Here is a 27,869-nt window from a genome sequence, read left to right on the forward strand (position 1 = left end):
TTTTTCTTAAAAGGAAATGCTGTGAGGTATACAAAACAGTGATTTGATGGGCTTCAACACAGTCCTTTATTTTACATGCCCATTACTAATATGATTTGTTAATATCCCAAGGATGATAAAGAATTAAAGCATTCAAATAAGTAGCAGCAAGTTATGAATGCTGATAGTTTGATAGCCCAAAATATCCTATGGAATTTGGACATTTGGGATACCTCAAATGCTAGCAGAAAGCATTTACCGATCATTTCAATGGAGTAGGCTGTGTCCTTGCATTCAGCTTGGAGGATTTTTGTTCTCTGAATATAGAATCATAGAATATAGAATCACTGAATCATAGAATCACTGAATGGTTTGAGTGGGAAGGGATCTTTAAGATCACCAAGTTCCAACCCCCCACAGTAGGAAGGGACACCTCCTTCTGGACCAGGTTGCTCCTGGCCTTGAATGCTTCCAGGGAAGAGCATCCACAGCCTCACTGGGCAACCTGTTCCAGTGTCTCACCACTCTCACGGTAAAGAATTTCTTCCTGCCATCTACTCTAAATCTACTCTCTTCCAGTTTAAAACCACTTCCCCTTGTCCTGTAGCTCCGTGCCCTTATAAAAAGTTTGAAAAATTTATCTGTTTTGCATCTTAATTATGCAAACCATATAAAAAATAGTACCACATGCAGGTATTTGTTTCAGATACTTTTTCCTCACCCTCTTGAAATCTTAGCTGCACAACGTAGTAGCTTCATGTCTCATCTCTATGAGAAATCTGGCTTGCTCACATTTTAAAAGTTGAGCTTACGAGGCACTTATGTTTAAGATGGTGACAGCTGAAAATATCGTATTTTGTCACCTGCTGAAGACCACTCATGTAAGCTTGGCTGACAAATGAAATTAACATTTAGTCTCAGGAGTAATCATGAATTGCAGAAATGAGAAAAGCCATTAGCTCCTACTGGGGAAATCATACCCTCCTCCCTCCCCTGACACAGAGCGACTCAACTGCAGTTGGTTCCTTGCAGCCATGTTTGTGTTACCAAGCATTATGCAGCATCTGCCTAGCATATGTATTCCAGAAGTTGAATGGACAGCCTATAAGACCCTGAAGCAAACACATTTTGACTGTGTGATGTACTGGCATGCATTTAAAAGACAAAATGGAAACTATTACTTTGTGTTCTAACAGTTGTTTACATTTTGCACAGATAGCAAACAAGACTAAAAATGCTAAGTATTGCTACTGGTAACAGAGTAGCTGACAACTCCGAATTATGAAATGTCAAAATAATGAAAACAGTGCATGTTTTTCCTTTAGACTGATTTTCTAAGCTAAGAAGTCTTGCTAGAACCAAACATAGTATGTCAATATAGTCTTCAGTCTGTGGTGCAACCCAGAACAAACTTATGGAAATAACATCCCCCCCCCTCCCCCCCCCCCCCCCCTTTTCTTTTTTACTGATTTTTCTTTAGACACTGGCCTATGGTGACATGAACCACGAGTGGATAGGTAATGAATGGCTGCCCAGCCTGGGCTTACCTCAGTACCGCAGTTACTTCATGGAGTGCCTGGTCGATGCGAGGATGTTGGATCATCTGACGAAGAAAGATCTGCGTGTGCACTTGAAAATGGTGGACAGCTTCCATCGGTATGTCTGCACATGCAAGGCCTCTCGTGTCAGATGCAGCACTCAGTGCTGCTCAGAGCAACAGTGCTTGCTATTTGTAGTTCTGGCCTGGAAAACCTCATGGAGGAGTTTGTGCATGAGCAGAGAGACTGACTCCTTCAGTAAGAGCAACTGCATCACAATGCTGTCTCATAACTGAGATACTGGTACAGATAATTTCATAATAAGCAGGGAACCATTAATGTATAAACAAAGCCATTAATAACAGAAAAACAAATAGTTAATCTATTAAATGGCCTTAAATTATCAGAAGATGTTGAACTAAGATTGGGAGTCCTGAGTCTTTGTAATAATGAAAAGCTATTGTGTGCAGCACATAAAATCTGCTCACAGAGCAAGCACATTGGCAGTTACTTGGGTTATCTAGGGACATAGTCAGGAAGCTAAATTGGAAATATGGAAATAAAGGCTTTTGACTTCAGGAGAAATGATGTCTATGTGGCAAGAAATGGATTTTGTTAAATTTGCTATCTGACACTTCTTTTTGAGGAGTGATTTGACAAAACACTTAATTGGTCTCCCAAGGCCTGGCCTTTTCTTAATGTTTCAGGTTACTTATCCTATAACATGTATTCAAACATGTTCATTTTGGTTTGTCCATTTCAATTTTTAAAGTCTGTTTAGTTTTTTTTAATGATTTTTCTCTCCTTTTTTTTCTCAAGACCTGTTACATGGGCCCCATGAAACAGCTCATGTGACATGCAGGAAATACATCCTAAATATGTTCCCATCTTCACATTTTTCTTTATTAACTCTGTAAATGTTTCTCTTTAAATAACAGAACAAGCTTGCAATATGGAATCATGTGTTTAAAGAGATTGAATTATGATAGAAAAGAACTGGAAAAGCGAAGAGAAATGAGTCAGCATGAAATAAAAGGTGATAGTTCTGGGAATGAATACTGGGAATGTTTCTTTTGAAGCTTCACACTATTAACCCCCTTGTCATGCCACTTAGCAAAGCATTTAAGCGTGTGCTTTAAATAAACCTTGCACAAATCCAGCTGTTGGCAGAACACAGAACCTCTCCCTAAATTAGTCACAGTAATACTTTGCTAAATTGGGGCTGCAGTTCTGAACAGTGGTTTGATGTCCACCTTTTGCTAAATGGGATGCTGGGCACGGATCCTATCCATCTTTAAGTCTCAGAAGCAGAAGGCCAAACAGCCTCAGGTCAGTGAGAGGTGTCGGGTAGCTCTGGGACACCTAACCCTGAGCACTTGGACAAATCTTTGCATTTGATGTCCCAGTTCGCAGCACGAACTGCAAAGAGATTGCTGGGGGGGAAGGCCACCAAGGCAGTTGTTTGAAAAATATGCATATATACAGGAGCAGTTCCTAACAGAACCAACCTCATTAGGGGATTTAGCAGCTGATTTAGAAGTATTTTTCTGCACAAAGCTCCCTGGAGCAGTTGCAGCCTCACTGCACAGCTCTCTTTTTTGTGGGTAGCAATTAGGGTTGTTGCTCCCCCCTGCCTCCATGCTGAAAGTGAATCCTTTGATTCCTCAAGCATTGCCAGCTCTGAGAGTGACAGCAGTTTGTGCCTTTCAAATGCAGTGCTTGTTGGAAGAACTGAAAGAAAAAGGTGTGTGGGGGAATTCAGAAGGGTAAAAATCTTTGGAGAGGGCAGGTGATGGCATGCACTGAGCCAAAGACTTGGAACTGGAGGCATCAGGTCTGCCTGAGTGGCTGTGGCTGGACTCTCATATGGGGTTTTGGCTTTTGGTCTGGGATCTCAGAGTTGCTCCAGCAGACCTGAGAGCAGGGTGACCACCAACACATCACCCTTCAAACTGCTGACACAACCAGGCAGGGGTTGGGCTCAGCGATGCCAGGCTGCGGTTGGACCCATCCTGACACCAAAGTTTGGAATGTGATGGAGAACACTGCTCCTGGGAAAAGCTCTGCTGTTCTGTGGCTTCAGGAAGACCCTTCACCACAACGCAAAGTGCAGCACAGTATTTCCCACCCACAGGTACAAAGAGCAGTGGGAGTAACTTTCTTTTAATGTAATGGACAGGGCAGGGTACTTTTTTTTACAAGAGCAAAATCCTCTTAAACGGTTTCCCAGCTCGTTTTGTTGCCTTAGCCTTCTAATTTCCGTGGACTTGGACAGCAAAACCAGCTTTCAGAACTAATAATAATTCCAGTCTCCAACACTGTGAACTTTCCACCAGATTCTGCAGGTGCAGGCACAGCCCACAAATGTCTGATACAAAATGCTCAAGTGAAGCCTCAAAGAATGGGTATTTGTGCTGCATGACAAAGCTGTAAAATCTTGCTTAAGAACTGGAAAGGGTTTGGAGGGTGCCCATTACACCTGCCACGCTTTCTCAAGCCTGCTTGCTTTAATTTCATCTGTCTCAAAGTGAGGTGATCAATCAGTGAGCTAGAGGCTCCTTTAGAGCTGATAAATGGACGATGGATCTCTAGAAGAGGTGAAAGGAACAATGTTCTGGAGATGCCCTCTGGAGGCACATGGGAAACAATTTTCTTTAGAAAGCATTCAGAACAACCATTTAACAACCATGTAAGGGGAAGGCAGCTAAAACTGCAAAGCTGTTCCCACACACCTTGGGTTTCCACTGGGAGTCACTGAAGCCATTAGAGCTGTGCTAATAGTTTACTGATGTTCCCCATGCAGAAATTAAACCACTTTGAATGCATGCAGCTGTACAGTTTGGAAGATACTAGTTACCAGGCCCTGACCCACTGTCATGTTCTTACAGATGTGCTGGTGTGGAGCAATGACCGCGTCATCCGCTGGATCCAAGCGATCGGCCTACGGGAATACGCAAACAATATTCTAGAAAGCGGTGTGCATGGTTCCCTTATAGCACTGGATGAGAACTTTGATTACAGCAGTTTAGCTTTACTATTACAGATTCCAACGCAAAACACCCAGGCAAGTCTGCTCACACTACTTCTGGTTAATCTGTACCCGTGATTGCCACTGATTCCTCTTCAACCATTTTAATTGTTGACTTTGGTATCTCTAGGCACGGCAGATCCTTGAGAGAGAATACAACAACCTTTTAGCACTAGGAACTGAAAGACGACTTGAGGAAGTAATTAATTTTATTTTCAGTATTTATAAACTATCACAGTAAAACATAAAAGTTGAATGCAATGCATGAAGATATGTTAATCCACCCATGGTTCAAAAGAGATGTTGCAGGTGTTTAAAAAAAAAATAAATTAGGAAACCAAGGTTTTTAAAGTGGCCTCCATATGGCTACATATCCATCCATCCATCCTTAGCACATGGGACACTAATGTGTGCTCTGCACTCTTAAGATGAATGCTTTCCATAGAGGAAAAACATAGAAAGGTGCATGGGAAGATGAGGGTAGATGGGGCAATGGGGAAAGGCCTGAAAGGTCTGTGCGACCTGTTCTTTGGGCCACTTCAAACTTTTATTCGAAGACAAAACAGAGGACAGGAAAAAGTGCATTTCTGGCAGTTATTTTTTTTTAAGACAATCAATGTGTCCCACAGTGAGAGTGAGGAAAGTTACCTAGGAATCTCAAATACAGCTATGGAAAACATTCATCTCAAGGTCAGACTCTGGTGCAGAAATGTTCAAGGAGCAATAAACACTTTAAGGGCTTGACAAAAATGTGTGATACCTACCAATTCTGTGCATGTTTAATTCCATGCTAGAGCTTTACTTAAGCCTCCAACTGCAGTAACAAACCACTGCAACAAATATCATAACAAACCACTATATTTATAAGAGACCTTACTTCTAAGAAGCTATCCTCCAGCATGTCAAGTCACCAACTTAAGCTTTTCACCCTAGTGTTTAGTATTAATTTCTTAAAGCATTTACTTTTGTAAGAGCATCTCAAAAGCACTGGACACAGTGCAGCAAAGTAGGGCACTTGTTGCAAACCAGACCTGTCGGTGGGTGAGGCAACAGCCAGGTGATCAATGGCAGATTTCCCTTGGCTTTATCCGACACAACTCTGTGTCTCGACAGAGCGACGACAAGAACTTCAGGCGCGGCCCCTCCTGGCGACGACAGTTTCCCCCCCGTGAGGTCCATGGCATCAGCATGATGCCCGGCTCCTCTGAAACGCTGCCGGCCGGCTTCAGGTTGACCACGACCTCAGGGCAGTCCCGGAAAATGGCAACTGACGGTATGAAGTCATTTCTGCACTTACAGAAAGCAGGAGGCTTCCCCTAGCATGGTAACCTGACTTCAGTGCACAACTGTCCTGTCACAAACAGCCAGGTTCACCTACTAGCACAGGATGGATGAATGGAGTCCGGGACAGGGGAAGGAGAGAATGGCAGAGCACTGACTTGGCATGTTAGTGATGTTTCTCATGTTTATGTAAGACTGTTCATTGAAAGTAAATATAGAACTGGCCATCCTGAGCGCCAAAGAAACATTCAGAAAGAGGTATTTATTCGCTGATGTTCAATCTGAGAGTACATACAAGATCTAAACAACTTTTTCAGCTGACAAACCTCTCCATTTGGCACAGTTTATTTCAGAGGATGAGCTTAGGATAGTGATAAGAACAAGGAGGAATGGTTTTAAACTGAGGATGTTTAGGTTAGATATTGGGAGGAAGTTTTTCACACAGAGGGTGGTGATGCTCTGGAACAGGTTGCCCAAGGAGGCTGTGGATGCCCCATCCCTGGAGGCATTCAAGGCCAGGCTGGATGTGGCTCTGGGCAGCCTGGTCTGGTGATTGGCGACTCTGCACGTAGCAGGGGGTTGAAAACAGATGATCATGGTGGTCCTTTTCAACCCAAGCCATTCTATGATTGTATGGTTCTATGATTTAGATGCTCTTTTAGGAAAGTAAAGATAACAGCTCCCTATCTGACAATCAAAGAAGTCAAGTTTATAAATTGTTGTAAGAAGGCAGGGAGAAAAGGGAATTCCATTGAGGCTCTTCCATTAGATATGTGAACAATAAAAGCCACTCGAGTGCACCTGTCTGAAGCTTTGAGAAGTAATGTCCCATTTCTAACAAAGCTCTTTACTTCCTCATGAGAGAATTTAGGTCTACAAACAGGTTTGTCTTACAGTAATGTAATACACTGTGGTGATTACATTTTGTAATTCTTTAATGAATTTGGTATGAAAGTTCAAACATCTAAATTCCATTAAAGTTTCTCACCCTCTAAGAATATTTCTTTATAACTGCAGTTACAGATGGAATAATTTACTGATTGCATCACTGTATTCATTGATTTCACTGCTCATGCGCACGCTTTGCTTTTAATCCTGCACTTCTTGGTAATGTTGAAGCTGTACAACAAAAATCCATTCCAAGGCAAACTCCATGCACACAGAAAGGTGCAAACTCCCAGGGCACTTCCACTTTCTGTAGCAGACAAGGCCCTTATAAGCATTCATAGACTTTGTCTTTTAGCCTCGCTATGAAGCAGAAGACACTATCTGCATTTTATAGATGGGGCACTGTGGCATAGGGGAAATTCAGGTGATTCCCCTGATTTAACTCTGGTCTTCCAGATTGTTTATTACTGAGCTGGATACAGAATCTAGTACATCTAAAATGAGGTAGCTTTGAGACCTATATCTTCATCTAGGATTTGGTTTCCTATCACCCACTGCTGAGAACACTCCGGTATTTAAACACCATGGCAAGTACATTATAAGGACTTCTAACAAAATAAATGCAAAAATAAGTTTAAGCTGTAGTTACTTACTTAAGGAATACAGATTCGACAGTAGACATGAAGAGACTTTGAATGAGTTCTGCACTAGATTGCACCCAAATTATGTCATAGAAAGTCACAGAACAATTTAATAGCCATCCTTCAAGTGGGAAACAGAATTATTTCTTTTATTCGTAATTCTAAAGAGGTTCTGGTTTGTTTCTTTTTTTTTTTTTCTTGCAATTTGCAGTTGCTTCATCACGACTGCAGAGGTTAGACAGCTCAACAGTTCGCACATACTCATGCTGACAAGGCCTAGCAAAGACGCCAGCACTGAATTGCTGTGAGTATTCAAAAGGGGCCATTGTGAAACCTCTTTATGTACACTGCACTCAATGCTCTTTGGCACCTATTCAAGCAAGAGGCAGCATGAAGCAGAGGACCTAAACTCAGAGCCACTGGGTGGCCATTTGATTAAACCAACAGTCTCAAGCTCAGTCCTGGAGACACTGCTCCCCTCCTTTCCCTACCTCCAATGGCAGGTTCTCTCTGCTGGTACCACCTTAGCAGATAAAACAGTTTCCAGATGACTTCTCTTCAGGTGATGGCTTGCCAAGCATAACAAATGTGTTCTCTAAGCTAGAACAGGGGAGCAGAAGGCACAGGGACTTCAGTTCCTTCATGTAAATTTGAAATAGTTTTACCAGGATCTGGGGAAAGAAAGGAAAACAACCTAGTAAAGCTGATGGGATTTATGTTTCTTGTCTTTTAATGAGAGATATGGCTCCATTTAGAACACCAGGCAGATGAATAAAACTAGGACAAAACTTCTCATATGCAGAAAATCATCCAAAATTATCCACTGTAGAGATTCTCAATTCCAAAATCATGCCCAGCATAAGAAAAGGACACCGAACTGGATGCAAGTTTACATCAAATCTCGTACCACAGTTCATGTTGCAATTCCCACCACCTCTCTTTTAAATATGTCAATGAATGACAGTTATCCTGCCTGAGTTCTGCAGAAAAATTTTGCTGCTGTTTCACAAGTTTTTTGCAAAAAAAACCCAAAACACTTAACATGATGAGCGCTTTCATCAATATGGCATCATTTCATGCTAATATTTCTCAGTAACATATCATTTTTTTTTTCCATTCAGTTACTCAGGGGAGTTGGAAAGTGTATTTGGACAGCTCCAAAACCCCACCAAGGCACTGAAAATGTTTTGATAGCTGTTACCCATCATAGGCAAGACAAGACATGCCAGGATCCGCAAGGAAAGAATTGCTGTTCCTAATTTTCCCAACAAAGTCTTTTTTTAAGATCTTCAACCAGGAGAGGCTTGGGGCCACCACAACTTTATTAACTGGGCATATTCAAAGACTAAGGAACCGCAAATACTACCGATGGGAAATGCAGATTGCTCAGGATTCTGCTCATGACATCAGCCTTACTCCATAGATTCCAGGAGACTGTAGGTGTACAAAATTGTCATTTAGCAGAAAAAGAAACAGTCACTGAAAAATAAGCCCAGATTAATTATTTATCTAAAACTGGCAAGCTTAGCAGCTGGTCATACAAAGCTGACTGTGGAGTACATACACTATATAAATCTTTTCAAATATGTGTATGCAGATTAGAACTTGGTGTTTTGTCAGTAAAATCGATGACAATCCCAAATGGGTTCAGTGGAAGCAGAAACTGATAGCAGAGATGTGTATCTTTTAGCCTATATACATCTGAACTACAATAAGTCACTGCCTATGATTCAGATCGTTGAAGTTCAGATGCTAAGCAATCCAGCAGGCCAGGAACAGGCAAGGCATGTGAGGCAATATTTTCCAACAGGTCTGACAGCTGCAACAAGGGCAGAAATTGAAGAGTGGTATGTTAATAAAAATTAACGTGTGATTTCCCAGGGTGTTTATTCCCAGTTGATCCTTCAGTAATTGTCTAAAAACTAATACTCCACAAACAGAAGTAGCAAAACTTTGTTGGCACTGTAATATATGGGAGTTATGTATTTTGGGGAAAAAAAAAACAACCCACATGTTTACAAAGTTATACAAGCTACACAAGTGAACTTCCATTTCTATAGGAGCAGTTTAAACTATTTCACCTGATTCAGGTATCAATGACACAAATCCACTGCTGGTGTTTCTTGTCCACTGTGCTGAGAATAGCATACTAATCTTAAAGAGGCAAGAGCTTTACCAGTATATTGGTAATAAATTCTAAGCTGTAGAGGCTCTTATGTAAGGATGACTGAACGAACATATGCTGTTTCTTTTCACTTACTGCAGAGTGCTTTTAGAGAAGCAACAAGATGGTATAAGCTAGAACTCAGGCTACGCATCGTTCATCAGTGCAATTCTAAACTGCCACCAGCATTCAGTACCAAGTAAAATTTATTCCGGATTTCAGTTAATTTTATAAAAATGTTGCAGGAGAAAGATTTCCTTCATTATTATACCAGGCATGAAAACTTAGGTTTCAACAGACTGAGTTTGTTTGAAAGTGATTGAAAGATTGCAGAAGAATTTTCAGGGTTCTGGCATCACGTTTCCTGAGTTATAGCTTCTTCACAGAAAGAACTGATGGATGCTCATACAAAAATGCTTCATTATAATATTCTTGAAATTTTTCAGATCCAAGTCAGACTGAGACCCAGGCTTGCAATACCTTGCCTAAAATATATCAGTAACCATGTTACTACAGTGACTGAACTATTTGCACATGGGACTGTTTCTAAGTAGGCAGCAGAGGAATTGGGTACCTGCACAAGCAGTTGCACAACAGCAATACAAGTGTATTATTAAAATAGTAAAGAGGTCTATGCATATTAAAAGCAGCCTGAACAGAGAGCTATGAATAGGTTGCACATGGAACAAATGAGATGTTCTGTGATGACAGCAGACTGCAGAATTCTTGCATTCTGCTACCCACAGAACACGTCAAAGCCTCGGATTTCAAAACAGTTTATGCCAACAATACCAAGCGGATGCAGTCATCCAGTGTCTCTTCACAATGGGTTAAATCCTCGTGCCTTCAAATTGTACTTCAGGTATATTTTAAACATTTGTTGAAACCACCATGATGAGTTGCCGTAAGACATGAACTGAGATTTTCAGAACAGTTAACAAGAACATATTCTACATGCCTGAAGTACTCAAAGCCCAGTTTGAGTACACTCTTAAGATCACGAATTTAAGTACATTTAGGACTACAGGTGCCAAGCCATTTCATCTTGCACAGAAGTTCAATAGTGCATACGGGATGGTGCAGCTCCTGCTGCCATGGCTGTTAACCAGCAAAGCACCTGGAAACCAGGTCTGCGAGCAGTGGATTCGGCAGTCACCTTGTGCAGCTTTCCCTGCACTTCTGCCTTATAAACCACTCGTCACCACCAAAACCAAAGGCTCAGTCAGAACAGTTTCACTGCTACAGGCTGGCGCAAAGAGCATACCACAGTTCCACATTTATTCTGATCAAATGTCAGGGGATTTGTAAAATCAACTATGTACTTCATCAGCGAAGGATTCCAAAAAGGATTTCTAAAGACAGATGGAAGAGTTCCAAAAAAGATGTGAATGATAATCCAGAAATAGCTGGTCCACAGCAAAGAAATCATGAGGGTCAAAAAGGTAAATGCTGTCAAGTTGCAGTGAGCAAGGAGAAGCTTATGGAGTACATAAAAAAGAGACGTGGTTTAAATACTTCAGAAGTCACTTTCAACCTTAATGATTCCATAAAGAGAAATCTGCATGCTTAAGTGGCTATGTTCAGCTTTGGGCCAAACACACAAAGGCCTACAGAAGCAGGAAACCCCAACCACCAACACTGAACAAAATAAAAACAACAACAACAACAAACACAGCTATGAAGTGAACTGAAATGAACATGCACAGGAGTTTGTTTTGATCAAGTGTGTACTATTAAAAGATTAAAATGCTTAATTAATAGATTTATGCTATAGATCTAAAATTAAAGAATACATGTTTCCCCCAGAAGTTTCAGTAAAACGTGCAACAGCTTACCTAGCATCACTGTGTCCTAAACCAAATTACCATAACAGAACCTCACTAATTAATATTTGTTTATTTTTTCCTTTAGATGTCATCTCTTTCTTCTACTTTACCTGAAGTGCACTACCACTACTTAGGAAAAAAGAACATTAAAACTCTCTGCAAGAACAGGGTAATAGGGAAGAGAACACGAAGTTTCACAGATCTGACGTTCTTTTCACATTTTGGTTAATTTAAAACAAGAATGCTAATAATGAAAAATCTAAATTACTTAAAAACAAGCAAACAAACAAAAAACTAAGAGAATAGCAAAACAACCTCCCCCTTTCCTCTCAGCATTTCTGTCATCAGAAATTTGGCAGTAGTACACATCCAAAGCTTTTATCAAATGAAGCCACTCATTTTTACATTGTTCCATCTGTTTTACTGTAAAATACTAGACATTACGTATTTACTGTGTATGTATTTCTTTTAAAATGTGTAAGTCTTATGTAAATGGTTATAAATATGATTTTTTAAAAATAAAATCTATGGTACATGGGGTCTCAGTGCAAACATTTGAAAATACAGTGTCAATAATACTGTTTGTATCTTTCCATTCCACCATTTTTACAGTTTTTGGATTGTAAAAGTCAAACAGATATGTTTAGCAGAGTTAGAAGCTTCAACATGTTCCTACTGAAAAAATCTGTCAATATTTAAAGCTGAACACCTGCCTCTGATGATGTATAATAGTACGACATAACCTGGAACTGGAGCCAAAATGGGCCTCTAAACACAAAATGGAAATGTCAGATACTTATAGAGAAGCACCACGATGGCTCAACTCCTAAAGACACACACATAAACCCAGAAGAACTGTTTACAGAAAAAAGAAAAAAAAAAAGAAAAAAGAAAAAAAAAAAAGCAATTTAATAAACACAATTTATATGAAAACCAAAAACTTTCTTCTATGTTACCTGCGGACCAAGAAGAATCTTGCTTTACCAAGAGCCACCTTTTCGTTCCAGGATCTTCAGACACCAGCCAGCATTGGAAAATTAAATCTAGTGACTGTATAGAATGAGATTCTCAAGTTTCCAAACATATTCCATGAAGAAAATGAAAGAAGCTAAACCCCACAATTTCTTCATCACAACAGGGCATTAGACAGGCTGCTGTCTAACGCTACGCTTTTAGCCAAGATGGCCTTGCTGAGACTTCACAGAAGTCTGTTTTATCAGAGGAAATAACTGAAAGACAGAGTGATGAATATATAGTGTATAAAAGTTTAGAAGAGCAACTATTACCTGCTGTGGCTTTATTTGGTGGTGTTATTGTTGTTTATTCTTTGTTTAAATGGGAAGTTTCAAAGTAAGACCTACTTAATAGTCATTTACCTATTTGCTATTTTTCTGCTGCTTGATCTTAGCTCAAGACCTGTCTTTTAGTTATTTCTTTTTGCAGTTTGATCTGCAATGTTTGCACGTACATAAACATTTGTTTTGTCTATTTTCATTTGGCAAACTTCAGTCAATCAGATGGTGAAAGATTTTTCTCCCCCAATGTCAATAAAAAAGAATTCAGTGCTATTTGTGTTTATAAGTCTATTAAGCTTGCTACATAGTCGCATTAAAATAGTTCGGATGCCACATACCTCTCGTAGCTAACAAAGCCTAAGCACGTTTTGCAACCGATATGAGTTATGGTAAATTTACTGGTCATAATCTGCCACGAGAGGGCGCACGGAACTTAATGATGTGACTGATAGGATGGCTTTGGATAGAACACAGCTGTACAGGGACACAGCTCCTCTACATACAGTTCCCTGGACTTAAACAGTGTTGCTGATGTCCCTTTTCTCCATCAGCCCTCCTTCGAGCTACTTTGGTCCGAATGTCACAAAGTAAAGCAATGCAGAAACTATTGGAAGTGGTTGTAGTATCAGCTGAATACAATTCGCTATTTAAAGCCCAGTTCCAATTTTCCAGTATTTCTTTTCCAGCCTACACTGTGAAAACCCGCACACCAATTTCAGGGTGGGGGCACAGAGGAAAATGGGATACGTTAGGGAAGAGAATAAGCAAGTTCTTGTAACTGAAGCTCTAGGCATACTGCCCTAGATGTAACCCCAACTTACATCCACAGTGAGGAAAAAAAAATCAGACCAGAATATTTAAAAACACTTAAAAAAACCAACCAAACAAACAAAAATTACTATTATGAAGTCCAGTTGTGGTCTAAGGCTAGCATATAAAAACTCCTGGTACATTCCTGTCTCCCCTGTGTGAGCCAAGGCTTACTCCCAACAGTTAGGAGTTATGGCCGTGCTAAATGTCATCTACACGGCTCCAAACCACAACTAACAAATAAAGATTGCACCAACCCCTGGCCATTCAGATCTACCAAAGCATTTCTTTTTTATAAAAACAAAATTAAGAAGAAACAGTAATCTCCTATCACTTGTTAAATGCAATTGCTCTTCCTTGATTGTACAACCCTGTTGCTGGGCAGCAATAGACCCACATACAGGAATACCCACCTCTTTCCCTTTCCCCAGCTAGGCACTAGCCCAAACCTGTAAGCAAAACATTCTGCAATCACAGTTGCTCAGAAAAAAAGGCTCCTCTGGGAAACAAAAGCAATGTTTTTCCATAGTGCATTGCTGCTGCTCTATATCTAGGTTTTCTAAATGCTGACAAAAAAATCATTTGGTATTTCTGGAAACCTCTGCATGAGCAGGGCAGTAGTGAGTGCACCTGACCCCTCTGCCTCTCTCCTTCTCAGTCTTGATCTTGAATGATTTCCAGAAAAAAGAGGTATTAAAATATGCTCACAGCTTCTGAATTTGGCGACTGCTTACTGTTTAGTCCTCTGAAAAGCAATGCTGAATAACTTTCCTAATTTTATACTTTTCATTTGTTTTTAAATGCATTTAATATATTTTTAGAAGGATTTTTACATTTCTTGTTGAGTTAAAAACTGCAGATTGAGAAGTAATGCATTTAGAGCATGTATCTTCCATATCCTGGTGTGCTGAGTATGCTGAATGCATTTTGAAACAAGCCACATCATAACAAAAGGGCTGCCTAGTACCTGTATTTGCTAAATTTCTTAGCTATATATACATCCAATTGTGCCTGAAAACATGTCCTGGTTGTCCTTCTCCTAAGCAGCAATAAAAGCCACCAAACAAAATTATAAAAAAAAAAAAAATCCAAAGCATAAATGCCTGCATTTATTTAAAGTAAATGTTTTCAATTCAACACTACCATGGATAAATCAAGATTTAACAGGCTTGAAAGTCAGAAATAATCTATTATTCTACAAAACAAAACAAAAAAAAAAAAAGACACTTCAAAAAGTTACTGAAAGCATGTAAAAGAATCTAATTTATAACAGAAAGTCTTAGGGAAAAAAAAAATCAGTGGAAACCAGAAAAGTAATTTAAAAAAATTAAAGCTCATAAAAATTTAAAAGGCATAAGGCTTACAATTTTTAAGTGAAGACAAGTTATGCCTGCAATGACTTTCACATTAGGATTCCTACTTCGTGCTGTCTTCAGTTTGAATCTCACCTGCAAGATGTTTTAGTCAAACTCAAGTTACTGGTACCATTATGCAATAACGGACAGCGCAGAATCCACATCACTGGAGGCTGTCACGATGCAATTCAGCAGGGTGCTAGATTATCTCTTCTAGGTACCCTTTTTTCCTATGAAAGGCTAGATGTGATGGTCTTTTGAAGTCCCTTTCAACCCGAGCTTTTCTGTGATTCCACAATTCTATCACAGTAATACAGTGACTCCCTTGAAGGCTAGAGAGATGTATGAATTCTATTTAAAATTCTTAGCAATCTTATATTGCCTTCAATGACAACACACAGAGACTTCAGTATTCTTCACTGGATGTGACAATATGGTAGAAGAACACAGTATAGTAGAAAAGTTAAAAAAAAAAAAAAAAAGTAATCCCAATCATTATTCGTTCTTAGAATATGTATTTCCTAATACAAAGTCTTTGCATGTTTCAGTAACAGACGCTTTCACTGGCCCATTATTCCATTTACTTTTTCTTCAGCACTTCTTCTATGTCTTTAAACACACTAGCATCTTCAATGGTTGGCGTTATCTGGAAAGGAAGAATATGCAAAAGCATTTAATGATAGATTGATGTCCTTCAACAGTGAATCAATTTTATTTCTGAATTTCAGAATCTCCTAAATCTAATATTCAAAAACAGTAAAGGGAAAATTATCTGGAAAGCTCTGAAACATGAAAATAACAATGAAAATTATAAGAATCTTAGAACAGAGAATACAATATAGTATCTGCAGTCATGGACCAGCTCTAGTATGGTCTAGAGAAACAAAACCATGATGATGTGTCTTTAGATGTGTACATGTGCCTAATTCACTCAGGCATACAGCCCCCACTTACCTTATATGGCTTTCCACTGACCAGTGCAGAAAGAGCTGAACGTGGTATCTTGCCAGAACGTGTTTTCGGTAGCTGTTTCACAAATACCCCCTTCTGGAAAGCTGCCACAGGACCAATGTTATTTCGAACTTGCTCAACAATATCTTCCAAAATCTTCTTCTCTTCTGCCTTTACATCTAGTGAAGAAGTTCATGTCCTTTAATAATTCTAGGACTCTTGCAGGTTTTAGTAACACCAGTAGAAATAATTTCTCACCGTCTCTCAGCACACACAGCGCAAAGGGAACGTGCCCTTTTAAGGCATCCTCCTGGCCTACAACAGCACAGTCTGCTACAGCAGGATGGCGGAGAACACACTGAGGGACAGAAAACAAAACTAAACTAGATTAATTTCAACATTTCAATTATGAAATTCCATAAGGAGGGACACAAAAATAGACTTACTGATTAAATACTGGCATTGGTAATTATTTAGTCAGTGCACTTCAGGACTCTAATTACACACGTTGAAAATGCATGTGTGAATACTTTCATAGGTGCCGATGTGTCTTTTTCAAGTAAATTTAAGAAATAAAAAATATTGGCAGCATAAGACACAAATGCAGAATCATAGAATCATGAAATAATCTAGGCTTGAACAAAGCAAAGGTGTATCCTTACAGTTTTAGAAAAGCAAGACTATCACATCCAGGTTTTTGTTAGTGTGCTTTTTCCTGGAAAAAAATGTTAGTCTAACATCATGGATACTGTGGAGTTAAGGACTAAAACCTCAGGAACTCTCCTATTACAGGGCATATTCACTTTTGGCTCATCTTCGCTGATGCCTTGTATCTTTTCAGTTCTTTGCTTCATGAAGACAATTTCAACTAAAGCCAAATACAAGCCCAAGTCAGCTTGCTGCTAACTCAGTTCTCAGGTGACCAGCTTGGAAACATGAGGTCTCAACCTTCATAGACAAAAAAAGGAATTAAACCACAGCCTCCTGTTTTCTACCACACACATATGCAGTTTGATAGGTGATGGGCAGCAGCAGCACTATCTTGAACTATTTTCAGAAAAAAGATTCAGAGCTGCTCTTTTGTTTTCAGTCAGCCAGCTGAGATTCTTACTTCCTGAAAGAAAATCACCAAGTTGTCTCAATGGATACTGAGATATGTGTCACTAAGTCAGGGGCTAAGCTGGACTTAAGACACCAGTAACCGAAAATCCTCTTCCAAAGCACCTAGCTTCTTCATGCAACTCCAGATCCCAGTGATATTTCACTGCATGATATAAACCTATTAGCCTGGGCCACCTCTAATCCACGAAGCATTCAATTTTGTGCTTTAAATACCCATTCTTTTTCTACTCTGCCTTCTTGACCCTGCCAGTAGCAACCTGACAGCCACAGAACTAAGAAAGAAAGAAAAAGATGAAACTACTTTTCATCTACTTTTCAGTGAATTGTAGGAAAGTAGACTGGTAAGATCTATATTTATTTCCTTCACTGGTCTATCCAAAAATCTCATCAATATGCCATTGCAACTGGGACAGGTAATTTTGTATGACTGGAATTGTAAATACTAACTTAAAAATTACCAGTTTCTTAAGATAGGCTGAAAAGATGAATGGAGAACAAAATTGGCACCAGTAAACAATTTTTAGGTGGTAAGTAAGATAAAATGAAGGAGCATTTTTTGGAATACGATCACTGGGCGCAAGGGACTTCTAATGCAGCAGCAGTCAGAAATCCCACTGTCAGAAAGGGCAACTTCACATCTGTTGTATTGGACAGACAAGACTTAATTTGGGTTAAAAAGAGTCAAGAGAGTCAAGCCAAACTTGGAATCACAGATTTACAGGCAAAAGAAATGGACAGATCAACACAAGCTAAGCTTACCATACTGGCTAACACTCAGTGACTGGCAAGGTTAACAGTAGAGTTACCTTATCTCAGTAAAGATGAAGCTCCACTGATACTAACAGGGATAAGAAACTAACTGTTTGACTCATAGTGAAGTTGAAATTCTTAGCCAAAGCACTAAGAATATACTTATTAAGCTTGTAATGCAGCCACAATATAAACACAGATAATATACTTGCTCAACAAGGTAACTGACACTTAATTAGATGACTGTTCATTAAACCTCCAATTCTGTTTTAACTGATCCTACTGAAAAGCGGTGTTCTTGTTAATGCTTTTCCAATTAGCTAGCAATTTGTTGTGAATGTATTAACAATGCTATTTTTTACCTTTGTTCAAAAGACGAAAAGAAAAGCATCTGGAATTCTGTAGTGATGAAGCACTGCTTCAGGGGAAAGCTCTAACTAACAGGGTAAAAACAGCAATGCTTACCTGGGGACCAGTTTCAGACTGATACAAAGATGACACTGATGAGAAGATAATTCGGTTCCTTGTACAGCTTCAGATCTGGCCTGAAGCTAGGAAACAATACCCTTGAGCAACAGAGCAGTAATGGATAGGGATGAGATTCCCCATTGTTGCACAGCAACACAAAAAGCTCACTTCAAAGGGAAATAAGTTTAAGCAGACTGAAAGCCGTCTTCGTGTCTTCACAGTCCCGTATCAGTACTGCAGCTGATTCAACTCTGGCTGACTGATCCTTTGAAGGACTGCCTGCTTTTATCAGAATTTGTTCTCTTCCATGCAGTCAGAGTTCTGTCTATACTTCAAGTTATCTAGTCTTAAAAAAACCCAAACCACTGCAGTCACCAAAACATAACAATGTAATGATTAATGTATTGCTAAAACCAGTATCACAAAGCAAAACAAAAACCAAATGCACAACAAACTAGTTTGAAATTCAGTTAACAGTTAAATTCAGAGGTTTATAAAAGGATTTTTCCTTGTATATATCTTACACACCTTTTCCTAGTCCCCCTGAATAAAAAAAAACCTGATATCATGTGGAACTAGCAGTCACAGCACTTGTGAAGAAGGAAGTGAAAAGAGACTTGAAATTCAGACAGAAATATGAACTGTGATATTTGCAACCTTATGAGTTGCACAGCAACTACATTAATGATTTTTAGTTTATCAGTGGGATTTAACAGAAATTTCCATTCTTCATTTAGTACTTCTCATACGGTAAGACTGATACAAAAAAGCTCTCGAACAGAGAAGGATTTCTTCAAATTCTCCAAATGAAGAAAAAACAGCAAATGTTAGTCTATGTTAAAAGAATTCAAGACAACACCAAACATTTTAAAAAACAAACAAACAAAACCACAACTGAAAAGTTTATTTGAGGAGTAAATGTTTCTAATCCTAAAGTGACTGCAGCAGCTAATGCAAGGAACTGACATGCTGAGCCTACATTAGCATAAAGTGTTCCCAAGAAAACATGTCATTAGAGCATTATGTCATTAGACAGAATACTTTCTGTTCTGCCATACTGCCCCTTAACTCTACCTTCATACGTCAAATCATGCCTATTATATCAAGCCTATGGTATTAAATGCTTTATATTGTTCTGGAAAGACCCTTAATAGGAAAGATCTGAAGCAATTAATGTTTTTACTAAAAGTATTAATGCAAATGCAATTGAGAAAAGCAGAAAGAAAAATTTCTGAGATTTTCTGTCTCCACAAATTTGGCTTACTTTATGCATCTTTCACTCTTCTATATTACTTCCAGGAAGTGCTCACCTCTTCAATTGCACCTGCTGAAATTCTGTGTCCTGCAACATTGATCACATCATCAGCTCGAGACAGAACATATAAATAGCCATCTTCATCCATATAGCCTGCATCCATAGTATCATAATATCCCTAAACACAACACAATAAAAAAAAAAAAACACACAAACCTCAGAAAATGCTAGTAGGAAGAGCCATCTATTTCCCATGAAACCAACAAACAAAAGTGATTGTGTCAAATGAAGTTGTTGATGTCTGAAAGATTTAATTCTATGTTATTTTTCACCATTCTTATGTCATCATATGCCTTGCAGCTCTCTTTCCAGGTTTTTGCAGCCTTTATTAAGACAGAAGATGGAATACATAAACCTGAACTTTTTCCACTCGGCCCGCTTTAGTCCCTGACAGCCCAGGGAAGAATACTGCCTGAATCTACACAAGAAAACTGGAATTGTTACAACAGAACGACACTTGTCAAACTGACCCTAAAGATACTCCAGTTTGCTGTATTCATCCATACACCATCAACATGCCAGTACAATCTGTCTGCTTGGGTCTCATTTACTTTTATTGAAACCAAATGAACTCCATTCTGGACAGCCTATCTGTACCAGTTGATCAATTTCTATGTGGAAAGGAGGCAAGTCCTTAGATATTTCATCTGATGTGGAGGTATTCAGTGAGGAGCCTCCTATGTATTTAAATGCATTGCAGACAAGTGCATATTCTGGACTGACATTAAATTAGAACGGCTGCATATCAAGAGTAGAAGGATATCTGAAGCTATTCTAGACTAAGGTTGCAAATGTGGCAAAGTTTTTAGACCAAATGACATAAAACAACTTTTAGGTTTGGAAACTTGATGTTTACTACTTTTGTTTCAGATCTGAAAAAATTCAGTATCCCCAGAAGCTGAAGAACTACGAAGAAATGTTTACCATGAAATGTTCTCAATACTGTAAGAAGCATATCAAAGATCTCCCATTAATATAAGACATAATATATATATATTTTTTACATTATCCAATTTAGACTTCATGTCATCCAGTGCTGCAAGATTACCAAAAGTTTATATAACTCATTTTGTAATTCTTACTGGAAATTTCTGGAAATATAACTTGTGGAATGCTTCCTGGTTTTCCCAAAGTCCTGAGAATGCTCCAGGAGGCAAAGGTAACCTTAAATTGAAAAGATTGGGTAAAATAGTTAGAACATTCAAAAAGTACAGCTTCTGCTCTCCGTTTACAGTCAGATAAACAATCCCTGAGAAGGAATAAGATCAACATATTATTAAAAAAAGTCTTAACATATAAATAGCATAACACTAAACTGTATCTAAGCCAAAACTTATAGATTGCATAAGCAAAATGATGCTTGGTCTAGCAAACACTATATACTATATTATAAATGCTACCAGCATTCAGCTTTCAACATTTCAACAAATTAAGTATCTGTCAGAAATGTGTGCATAGATGCTATGATTCAGACAACTTCATTATAGGTATTTCTCTCTCTAAAGCATACAAACACATGAATAGTCATACGAATTATCAGGTATATACATCTTCAGTTTCTGTAAAAAGATAATTCAACTTTGACCACAATAATCTGAAACAAAATATTTCCCTTCCTTTAGCCGTGCATTATCTCATTGAAGTTCTTTGAGGAGTTCTTTGAAGTATAGTGTTAAAAAAAATCCATTTTAAAGCATTTTAAAGTGACTGGATATTTTAAATTTTATTTTCTGTAAAAACAGGTATATAAATATATATAAAATATATATATAGAAGTAGTGAAATTCAGAAATTCTGGAATGATTTATTAGCTAAACTTTCAATACATACTATATATCCATTCTTCAATCAAGGGTAGGGGCATGACAAAAGACAGAACATTTCACATTGCTATCTGCCAGATTTTCTGGAGACAGAAGTCTCAGAAAATAAAGGAGTGGTCATTTTTTTCCTTCAAAGCTTTTATTGGCAGTTCAAGTAAACTGTGTTTAATCCTAATAGATTCCTATTCAGACATACAACATTCACAGATTTTATAAAGCTTAACCCTAGCATTAGCATGATCGTGCCAGCAAACTATTTATACAGGTAAAATTCTAAATGCCTTCTAGAAAATGCATATGTCTGCATTCCTAACAAGCAAATTTTTATCCAGAAATATTTTATTTTTCACTCTGATAGTGTCTCTATGACCCCAAAAGGCAACATTCTCCAGCAGTGAAGCATTCCTCAGTACTACAGAAATACTGATACCCTGACAAGCCTTCTGTGATGTTCAGGTCACAGAACAGGTGCTTCCAGCTCAGTGAGATGCAATTCTAACATTACAACTGTAAAAATATTTTTTGTAAGTTTTACATATTCCTACCTAAGAAAGGTACAAATAATATGGACTACACTGAAAAAGCCACATCACATAACAATGATTCAAATTCATGACTTTTACAATCACAGGCATCTTATGCTTAATTCAATTTAAGTAACATAATAGAATATACTACTGTAAGTACTACTACCATCTCTGAGAATTCTGGCTATTTTAAGTCATATTCCCTAACAGTACAGTTAAAGCAAGGCAAAACATGCCAGATACTTCCCAGTTAGGCACCATGGTTTCAAGAGGGCAGGTTGGCTTCTGCCCATCTAGTAGAAACACATTAGCCTACCTTAAGCATCCTTGCAATACATAAACATGACAGAGTATGTGCCTCAAATAAATAAATACATAAATAAATAAATAGAAAAGTGATGTTTGTTGAGTTTAAAATAAAAAATCTCTTGTTCACATTCCAAAACATCCATTAGAGAATGATAATTACAACAGTTGTTGCCTGGTTGTCATAGCAATTCTTAGAAGCTTCAGTCATTGCAAATTTTGAACTTTCAATTTAAGTCTGAAACATCCCTCTGATAAGAGAGAAATGATAATTCATGTTGACAAAATCCTTAATTTCTCCACAGCTCTACTCCGTGGTTTTCAGTTGGTATTCATTCAACAGAAGAAACAATTTTAATGGTGAAATGAGAAAAATCATTTTGCTTTCTGTAATTACAATCATTCTGAAATCCAAACCAAGAAGTGGAAATATACCACCAAAAATAGAATCCCTGCTCCCATCACCACTGCTTGATTGGTTTGTATTAAGGAAAACTGCAATGAATAGTGCATCCAGAGTGCATATCGCTGAGAAGCAGGGAAAATAAAATACAGCCTACCACGGGTATCTTTACAGTACAAAATACAGCACAGAACACAAAATCCGAAAATGCTCCTTCATTGCTTTTTATAAAACACTATTTGTAGTTCAGACTGCATTCTGCCTCCTATGCAAAACCCAAATGCCATCTTGTATGTGTCCATCTTTCAGGCAAAATAATTCCTCAGCAACGGGCCCATAACACGAGCTTGCATGCTTTTTAAGCATTGCTTCACAGCTCATTTGCTTTTCATACAACATTGGCTGACCTTGCACAGAAGAACCCACCTCTAACTTAGCCCAGAAACAACTGGCTGTGTGCGTCCCATCATTTCAGGATGCCACTTGACTAAACATTGCAAGACTTTTTGTTGGTGGAAAAAGAAAAAAAAATTACTGACAGCACTCAAAAGTTCTTTTAAAGAGAAAAAAACAGATTCTGAAAAGTACAAATGGAAGTCAAAACTATTAAAGACACTACCTTGCTGGAAGTTTTCGGAAAAAAATACATCCCTTTATTTTATGGTAGACAATGGCAGTTACAGGCTGTTCATTACAGCCAGTCAAAGCAACTGTATGCCACTGTCACTAGAATTCAGCCTGTGAATGGAGCTAAGTCATCTTGACTGGCAGCTATATTATTACTCAGCATTTACGTAATGCTGTGTGTAAACGTTACTCTTTCAAAAAAATCCTTGATTCTGTGTTTAAAAACCCTCTCCAGTCTTGAAGCTTTTTCAGATACAAGGAGCAACAATACTGGAACACAGGTGGAGAAGGGGTAAAAGAAAAGAGGATCCTGAACATTTATTTACCAGTCTGCATAAAATACTCCCTTAGTTGAAAAGGGTCAGAGATAGTAGTTGGTTTCAGTGTGGATTTAGGACGAAAAAAACCCTACAAGTTAGTGAGCAAAAGGAAGAACATTACAAAAATTATTGAAGTGCCTGGAAAGAGTTAAAAAAAAGTTTGAATGTTGCCCATAGGTATTCAACTCAATTTTGGAGAAATGTTCCCACATTGAAAGTGTAAAAGGAAAAGACAAAGCTGAGAAAAAAACATGTGGTGAGCTGGAAGAGAGATCTTGGATAAATTATATTCAAGTAAGCTACATAAATTAAACTGCAAATTTCCTTCAGCCAAGCTCTCCACCAGTCTCATTCACTTCTTTTCTAAAACCCAGTTTCTCAGCCGTCTTTTACAATACGGACATCAGAACCAGAACTGCAAAATAATGCGTTATTTTACTAATGTCACATTAGCCCCTGAATAACAAAGGATCATAATGCCTGCTTTGTCCACTACCGCCTACCTTCCTTCAAAGACTTCCATATCCAGAGATAAATCCACTCTAACACAAGCACCTAATTAGAAAGTTTTTGCTTTCTAGAGTACAGTCCTTCATTTTAAAATATAGCAAACCATTCTTAGGTGTATGGCTGTTAGTTACAAAAATGTACTGAAGGGGTCTTTGTAGGATGACACTCTTTCTTTACACTTTTTTACAAGAAACACTTCTCTCTCTGCAGCAGCCTTCCTTGAGGGCAGCCACACAACAGGTCTGGAATATGCCCTCTTCCACACTGTCTTTAATTTTCTGCTACTTTAAGTAATAATTAAGTATCTTATATGAAAAAAAAAATCAATAGGAAAACTATTTCCAAAATAGTAGAGTATATCAATAAAACAAAACAAAATGATAACTCAACCAACGGAGGTATTGCTTAATCATCTTCAGACACTCCAGCACAATCATTTATGAGGAAGATAAATGTTCCTCAGTCTGTTAAAATATTTCAATTTGGAGGATTACTACATCCATATAAAGAAATTTCAGAATAATGAGCATCATTTTTTATCATTAGATCAAATTTAATGATAAAAGTATCTGTTCTCTCAGCTAATGTCTTCTCTCTCTCTTCATTTAGGATGGAATTTCACTATCTAAAAACACTGCCATTGCTTCCTGTCCTCCTTGTCTTCTTGGAGTGGGGCACAGCACAAGCAAGATGTGTAGCCTTTTCCATGAGCTTATCCCACAGTAGAACACTGAGCTGTTCCCCATCAAGCATTAAAAGGTTCTTCTTTGTTTTCTTTAATTTTTATTCTTAGTGTACTGAGACACCAGCGTCCTGTGAAAGATCACATGTTCTTCCTTTCTCTTTCCTTTCCTTTAAGCTCTTTTGGTTAACACATTTCTATTGTGTATCTTAATGACTGCATTCCTGGCTTCAGGCTGCTTGTTGCTGTAATGCACTTCCACAGCCATACTGATTTTTTTAAAATGCATGATGAGTAGTATTAAATGAGTAAGCTTTTTACTGAACATCTAACTGTTTGCTCTGCAAACACTGTATAAAGTTTGAACACAGTGCCACAAACTGTGAATGGGTTGCCTACTTCTGAAACATCTTTTCATTACAGAATAAAATCTTTATGGTATTTGCCTTATTTCTATCCAGCCAACACAAAATCTAAAATTATACAAAGCTGTACATTTACCTATCCTTTACAAAACCTTGTCAACGTTTTACCCTCCTACAGCTTTTGTGTGATTGTATATAGTGGGGTGGATCATCACTAGAATCAGTGCAACCTCTGACAGAACATTAGCGTTGTCTTTTCTCTTTCTCCACCAATCCTAAATTCTTGAAAAATCACTTCAGAATTACTGCACAATGCAAGCACAGTGTCTCTCATCTGTGTGAATATGCAACAGAAATTCTTATCTGTTTCTGTGAAGAATGGTGAAGCTGCTTTTTAAAATATGTATTGCAAAGAACTCTGTTGTAGTGGCACAAAACTAACTACACAAACACTAGAGGAAGCGTAAGATGTACAGGCACTCCTGAAAGGATCTAGAGGAAAATTTGCTAATAGACATTACATTCAGGATAGAATCATTTTATGGCAAATGGCTCTTCCAGTTGTGGATGAACATAATGTTAGCTAATGAGACAATGCTGACAACTGTCTCATTAAATAAACATAATGAGTTTATGATCCTCATAATGTAAAAGAGCTTCCCAAGGCACTAGAATTTGAATGGTATTTCTTCATGCTAACATTCCTTACAAACACAGACAACATGGAAAATTCTCACTGCTTATCATAATTGCACGTATGAACATACACAAACACATTTTTCCAGGCGTGCATTAAGTATAGGCAGGTCCAAACAACACAAGCAGCATTGGGCCACTAAATCAGACTGGTCTTAATAAAGGATACAGAACCGTTGCTGCTATCATTTTCACTTCAGAATAAGTTCTAAGTTAACTACCCTTCATGTTCAGAGATTCTAGCTCAAAATGTACATTTAAAATCACTTTATACAAAACCATCTTCATAAGCTGCAGTTGTCTTCATTTTCTCTTCTCCTTTCATTATAAATTTTATGATACTGCATTTGATTACTTTATCCTGGAAGAATTGTGAAGTCAAAATGTTATTGCACTGTCCAGGTAAATTAGCTTCCATGCACATTCTTGTCAGTAAAAAATCTCTCCAAAGGGCACACAGATGATGATTATATGAGGTAAGTATGAGTAAAGAAGGTAATATACCTGGAGCAGGGAGACAGAGTAATGAGAATGATCTCTCCAAACTATTTGACTCTTGCAGGATATATTTTTAAGACTTCACTGCAAGAACAGACATTTTAAATACTATACTTACGAGCACTGCAGGCTTCAGGCAGCCCCCAACGGTCCTTACCAGCAGTTACACTGGGCAAAAAATAACCAAGAGCTGCATCACACCACTTTTGCACAGCTTGTGCTGTAGGCACTGTGTGATCATACTCTTTTCCAAGAAATACTGAAGAATATTTTCTCAGCTCATGTATGCTGTAGATAAAGCAAACACTTGTACAAGCCTTTTTCTTTCTAAAGCAGTAAACTGTATTTTGCTGCTGAGTATGTGACAGAGGAATAGCCAAAACTAGCCTGACTCCCCAGCTGTCTTCAGGACACGTGGGGAGGACCCTGAGGTGAGAAGCAAAACCTTCTAGAAACAAGGATCATCCCCACTGTTCTAAGTGTGAATATTGGTCTGCTGAAGAAATGCAGAAAGGCTTCTTTTCCAGGAGGGCTTTATGAAAATTAACCCTAAAACAAAACAAAACAAAAAAAAAAAGAAAAGAAAAAAACAGTTTTTAATGCTAAACAATAATTCAGCTGGATGCAGCAGAAGATAGAAAATGTGTTGTGATTAACCTAACAACCACAGATTCTTATGATTAAACACTGGAGGAAATTGTCACTTATTAGAACGAAACCTGGAACAAAATATTAACATGCTGCATACCATAACACTCTAAAGCCAACTTCTGTTAACAGACTGGAGGTTAAAATGTTGCAAGTGATAAAACATCCAGAATCGATCTCCTAGAGCTTCTCAGCACATTGCCTTGTTTTTGTTTACTTTTTTTTTTTTTTAACAGTTAAGTTGAAGAATGAATTTTAGGAGGTCCTACCATCTTGAAAAAGTGTCAGAAAAAACACTGGAACAGAAAGAAGGATGACAATTAACCTACTAAAACTGTTTTCATATCTTTTTTTTTTAAATAGTGTAATTTCTCCCTTCCTCTTCCTCTTATTTCAGAATGGCTATTACAACAAATAAGGATATGGTAAAATAATAGCTACTCTGTACCTACCTTAAATAATACATTGTTTAACAAAAGCAAAACAAAAAAAAAAAAAAAAAGAAAGGAAGAAAAATTTCCTCACTACTACCCTATTGATTTGTGTGGCTGCAGCAGAAAACACGCCAAGAAAGATAAAATCAAAAAAATCAATCATAAACATATTTTTAATCCCTTAAGAAAAAAAGTTTAAATATGGGGCAGCGTCAGCCCCAATAGGATCTCCTCATGTGGCAGTATCCCCTTCTGACAGGCACGTAAATACCAAGTTACAACTCAGAAATGGTATCTACCTGTTTGCAGATGTAATTCAGCTTGTTTAGCAGAGAGCTGCTGAGGATGGAATTCATTTCACTTAGCTTTAGGTAGCTAAGCTCTGTGTCAGCAGAGAAACTTAAGCACATCTGGAAGTTTATTTATTCCATCCTAGTTAAATGCCTGTGACATGTTTTTCATTTAAAATATCTTTCTGTATCCAATGATTACAAACCTAAGTTTTATGATGGCAATAGTAAGGCACGAAAGAGACAAGAGCTTCAGAAGATAGCCTTTCACTCTGACCTACTTTAGTGACACCCCAAAGCACAGTTTATTAAAGGCTTAAGCAATTTAA

At 38.1% G+C, this 27,869-nt stretch overlaps 2 protein-coding genes across 13 annotated transcripts in view; one reads left to right on the forward strand and one right to left on the reverse strand.

Annotated features, from left to right (window-relative positions):
- The window catches only part of PPFIA2 (PTPRF interacting protein alpha 2), a 280,430-nt gene extending 267,517 nt beyond the window's left edge, over nucleotides 1-12,913 (forward strand). For all 10 annotated transcript variants that reach the window (XM_052669069.1, XM_052669070.1, XM_052669072.1 and 7 more), the window contains 7 exons: nucleotides 1,460-1,635; nucleotides 2,456-2,553; nucleotides 4,406-4,581; nucleotides 4,676-4,744; nucleotides 5,659-5,818; nucleotides 7,567-7,659; nucleotides 11,431-12,913. In XM_052669069.1, coding sequence (XP_052525029.1) covers nucleotides 1,460-1,635; nucleotides 2,456-2,553; nucleotides 4,406-4,581; nucleotides 4,676-4,744; nucleotides 5,659-5,818; nucleotides 7,567-7,625 — 738 coding nt within the window. In that variant the 3' untranslated portion in view covers nucleotides 7,626-7,659; nucleotides 11,431-12,913. The remainder of the gene's footprint in view (nucleotides 1-1,459; nucleotides 1,636-2,455; nucleotides 2,554-4,405; nucleotides 4,582-4,675; nucleotides 4,745-5,658; nucleotides 5,819-7,566; nucleotides 7,660-11,430) is intronic.
- Nucleotides 12,914-14,526: 1,613 nt separating this feature from the next.
- The window catches only part of ACSS3 (acyl-CoA synthetase short chain family member 3), a 75,448-nt gene continuing 62,105 nt past the window's right edge, over nucleotides 14,527-27,869 (reverse strand). For all 3 annotated transcript variants that reach the window (XM_052669079.1, XM_052669081.1, XM_052669080.1), the window contains 5 exons: nucleotides 20,494-20,575; nucleotides 19,407-19,529; nucleotides 16,015-16,114; nucleotides 15,760-15,935; nucleotides 14,527-15,451 (listed from right to left, as the gene is read on the reverse strand). In XM_052669079.1, coding sequence (XP_052525039.1) covers nucleotides 15,386-15,451; nucleotides 15,760-15,935; nucleotides 16,015-16,114; nucleotides 19,407-19,529; nucleotides 20,494-20,575 — 547 coding nt within the window. In that variant the 3' untranslated portion in view covers nucleotides 14,527-15,385. The remainder of the gene's footprint in view (nucleotides 15,452-15,759; nucleotides 15,936-16,014; nucleotides 16,115-19,406; nucleotides 19,530-20,493; nucleotides 20,576-27,869) is intronic.

Source organism: Tympanuchus pallidicinctus, unplaced genomic scaffold (genome assembly GCF_026119805.1).
Source record: "Tympanuchus pallidicinctus isolate F22 unplaced genomic scaffold, pur_lepc_1.0 scaffold8, whole genome shotgun sequence".
In the NCBI taxonomy this organism is placed as follows: Eukaryota; Metazoa; Chordata; class Aves; order Galliformes; family Phasianidae; genus Tympanuchus; species Tympanuchus pallidicinctus.